The sequence below is a fragment of the Fukomys damarensis genome, unplaced genomic scaffold (assembly GCF_012274545.1).
Source record: "Fukomys damarensis isolate Sample0158 unplaced genomic scaffold, DMR_v1.0_HiC HiC_scaffold_4, whole genome shotgun sequence".
NCBI lineage: Eukaryota > Metazoa > Chordata > Mammalia > Rodentia > Bathyergidae > Fukomys > Fukomys damarensis.
The window spans coordinates 11,581,105-11,585,607 of NW_022900916.1; the positions used below are offsets into that span (position 1 = coordinate 11,581,105).

Below are 4,503 nucleotides of genomic sequence, written 5' to 3' on the forward strand. Positions count from 1 at the left end.
AAAAAAAAAAAAAAACAAAAAACTTCTAATACATATACACTTTCTAAAAACTCAAATTAACATTCTAATAAGTGCTTAGAAATACACACTGTACTAAAATGAATACTACCTTATACCTACATTCAAATAATTTGGAGAACATGCTTAGCTTATCACAGGAATTGAAAGAAGCCAGCCTTCAGAATTCTACACACTCGTTTAATAGACAATCTTTCTAGCTCAGTCTAAATATATTTATAGTGTGGTGGCACTAGGGATCAAACCCAAGGCCTCACACATGTTCTAAAAGCATGCTTTTAAATATTACTGTCCTTAAAGAGCACTCTGGGAAAAACAAGCACATAACAGTACTAAAATTTCCAAAAATAGTACTTAGAGTATCTTAATTTACCCAAGAACACAGTCAGCCATCCCAGATTTTCAAACAACAGTCAAACTATCATCTCCCAAAATATTAAGTTCTACGCCAGTATGTCTTCCAAACACTGTACATGCTGAGAATAAATTAATATCTTTGAGTACATGACAAATACCAGGAGAAGAATTAAAGAATATTGCATAACAGAAACAATATCCTCCCTCTTTAACAATCTGATCAACACAGGGAAAAATCAATTGTTCTCAAGATGTGTAATGATTAATAAAAGTAATCACAAGTAATAAACATAAAACACAATAGTAACATTTCATATTTATGAGCTGTAGTTTAATCAAGAGAATGAAAAATCCATAAAAGATTTAGTCAAACACAAGTAAGAGGAATTACACAAATAAAAATTCAATGTGTTATTTACCATACTTTCATTGAATAAAGTTTCAAAGAAAAACCATGAAAGAAAAAAATAAAGAATAAAGCCTACTTCCACAGCTACTCACTCTGGTGGTGCTGACATATGTATTATTTTAATTAGCATTTATAGATGCACTATGTGCAGGCATTATTTTAAGGATTTTGCTAATCCATTTAATACTCAGAATAATGCCATATTGACAAATATTACTATCATTTTATACGCAGAAAGGTTAAATAACTTCCCTTAAGCTACATATCCAGTAAGTAGGAAGAATTTAAATGCAGATAGGTTAGCCCGGGAGTCAAAAAAGTTTTATTAATTAAACTTTTACTGGAACACAGCCACACATACTCATTTACATATTATCAGCTGGCTGCTTTCAGCCCACTATGGGCAGAGTTTAGCAGCTACGACAGAGATTGGATGGCCTGCAAAATCTAAAAATATTTGCTATCTGATGCCCAACAGAAAAAGCTTGCCAATCTTTGGTGTAGTTCTATTTAATCTGTAATTGTTGACAGAAGTTTACCTTCCAAAGACTCAATCCCAGTTGCTTGTGCCAGCAAATCTTCATGTCTTGCAACAACCTGAAAATCAAGAATGAATAATCAGCATTTATTCTGTCTGATTCACTATTAGCCATTTTTTTCTGCACCCACAGAGTAGAATTAACAATCTCATTTGGTGTATAAAGGGGACAGGTAATGATACAAAAGGAAAACAAAAGGTATGCTTGAAAAGAGTAATTAACAGGAACACATACACACAATTACTGTTCAACACATAGCCCTATTTTAACCTATTTGAGGTACTAAAACAAAACCCTGTAGACTTGATAATTTATAAACAACAGAGATTTATTACCCATAGGTCTGGAAGGAGCTAAGTACAAGAACAAGTTGCCAGCATATTCAGTTTCTGGTGGGCACCCACTTTCACCACAAGTGGTGCCTTCTATGTGTTTTCACATGGTGGATGAACAAGCTCTCCTGAGCCACTCTAACAAGGGCACTTCTCACATACCAAAAGCTCCACTTGTATTCTCCCCCCAGTACTGGGGATTGAATTCAGGGCCTTTGCACTGAGGTACATTTCCAGCCCTTTTGTTATTTTTGAGACAAGATCTCACTAAATCACTAAGTTGCTCAAGCTAGCCTTGAATTTACAATCCTCCTGCCTCCCAGAATGCTAGATTACAGACATGTGTCACTACACCTAGTTCCACCTCTTAATACTATCACACTGAGGGTTAAGTTTCAGTATATGCATTTTGGGAGAACAAACTTTCAGACCACAGCAAGGTCCCTGCTTTCCTAATGAGATGTGCAAGTGGAGGTATGACAGAAATGGGAAAATCGGCCAACTCCTGACATGCTGTTATTGTGCTTTCCTTTTAAACAATGTTTAAGTTCTCTTGCTTCTTGAATTTGATTCATCATCAGCAAGACCATATATCCTAATCTGGAAAGATAAAGCAATCAATATCCATCTATCTCTGAACATCTCCCTGCTTCCAATTTCCTAGTGTCACAGTAAATCCCCCTCTCTGTAAAAGATTGATATTTTCATAAAAATTAAGGCAATGTGACTAGTTAAAACAAAAAAGGTTAAAAGTCCCAGGAAAGGTTGAAAAGCCAAAAAAGTACACTCTCATAGACTCTCTTGCAGCCAATCATGTGAATTTCTAGGAGATGTAACAAAGAAGATGAAGGCTGTCTTCCTGTTTCTGTTCCAGCTAGGAAGCAAGATTTGGAGACATGAGGATTGAGTGACAGTTAAAAGAGCTATATACTATATTCATCATTTCAGTGTCTTGTCCCCAGGTATCCAGAAGCAGAGCTTCAGTAATGGCACCTGAGATGACTGCTCGAGCTCATAGGACTCCACCCATCATTAATGGTACTTCAACTCAACCCACTGGCTATGTATCCAACAATTTCACAAGCACTCAATTCTCTGCACTAAATATCTTTCTGTTTTAAGTACCTAAAATGGTTTCTATTTCCTGTACTAAGTTTTCAATAATAGTAAATCTTTTGTACTTTTAATCTCACTGATATTCTAAATTATTTTATTGTATTTTAGTCAGTCAGCATTATCCCAATTTTGCTTCCATAGAAAATTATAGCAGGTTCACATCTCACACTACAAGTCAGAGACTTTCTCTCCCTCACATTCTAAAGTCCTGTAAGTATAACCTTTCCAATCTAGGAGACAGTAAATAAATTTTACATTCTTATTGATATCTGCAGAGAAAGGAGTGCATGCAAAGAATAAGGAAAATAACACAAAAGAACAGAAAGAATTTCAAATGGCTATTGCCAAAAGCCACCCCCTGACAATCCCAAGCACAATGAAGTATATTCTGTCCTGCTCCTATAATCAGTTTGCATTTCTGTATTTAAAATAGGCATTACTTGCCAGCTCTTATGTTCATCTTTATCTGCCACTGATCTGAGTCTATGTGTTTTATTAATTTCTCTATTTTTATAACTTAACCCAAGCCTGACACTTAAAGCACATCTAAGTATTTGTCAATAATGAACTCTAAATGTTTAATCATAATTTTCAAGTTAAAGTGACTTTAGAAGTCATCCGAATTCTTGTAAGCTGCTGTTTTAATTGATTTTTTAAAACCAAGATGCAAAAAGGTTAAGTGGCTATATCCATGATATACCAGATTTAGGTTTCTTGGTAAATAGTCATTTATTTGTACATTTGTTATTCATCTCAGTATCAACTTCTCAGACAAAAGGCTGTACTACAAAGTGTATCACAAAACCAACCAGCAATAAAAATTACAGAAATGTAGAAGAGGAAAAAAGCTGCAAGATTCTGTACTGCAATCTGTTCCTCCTTAGTCATTCCTCCTTAGTCATTCCAGCCCATAAAAATAAAACAAAAAACAAGATTTAAAGACACTAAGTGATATTAAAGTCAATAAACATTATGGCTAAGATTATTGTGTTGAACCCACCCCACTTATCAACTTTCTATTACTTCATTAATGTTACACTTTGTGCTAACAAAACATAAACTGTAACATCCCAATTTTCTTCTTCATACTGTTCTATTTCCAAAATTCCATTTTCTATTATCTTTATGAAAGACCTCTCCATTTTGCCCTCTCTGCACATTAATTTTTGTGATTAACAGGAAGAATGAATAAAAGCTTTTGAAGAAGTAAATATATTATTTTCAACTAGCAAAAAGTAGTTTACAGAAAACTGTAAAAATATAATTTGGAAAATAAGTCACATTGGTTAAGTCGTGCATTTATTCATGCAAATACACAAATAGATTTAACAATGAGATTACAAAAAGGCTAAATTATCACTTTAGGGTGAATAATCTGCATGTTCCAGAAGATTACAATTACCTGTAGGTGTAGTTTTTTATCCAACTGACTGATTCCTTGTGCAAGTTTTGCTAGTTGTTCAGCAATTACAGCTTGATGAATAGATTGGGAAGTATAAGTCTTTACATCAAAGTCTTCATTTAAAAAGTCACTATAACATTCTAGGGGAAAAAATAAGAAAAATTCCTTAATTACCCTGTAGTAAACCAGCTATTAAACAAGAAAACAATTACAATCACAGTTAACATATTTTCACATCTTCCGAGGGACTAAAATCTATGTGCTTCCCACAATAACAAGAAAGAAGTGGAGCAGACAACTGCAAAAAAAAAAAAAAAAAAAAAAAAAAAA

At 33.9% G+C, this 4,503-nt stretch overlaps 1 protein-coding gene across 1 annotated transcript in view; it reads right to left on the reverse strand.

The window, feature by feature from the left end:
• Window positions 1–4,503, reverse strand: part of Cog5 (component of oligomeric golgi complex 5) — a 275,944-nt gene that overhangs the window by 253,006 nt on the left and 18,435 nt on the right. The window contains exons 2-3 of the mRNA XM_033756778.1: window positions 4,174–4,313; window positions 1,324–1,381 (exon numbers count right to left, since the gene is read on the reverse strand). Coding sequence (XP_033612669.1) covers window positions 1,324–1,381; window positions 4,174–4,313 — 198 coding nt within the window. The remainder of the gene's footprint in view (window positions 1–1,323; window positions 1,382–4,173; window positions 4,314–4,503) is intronic.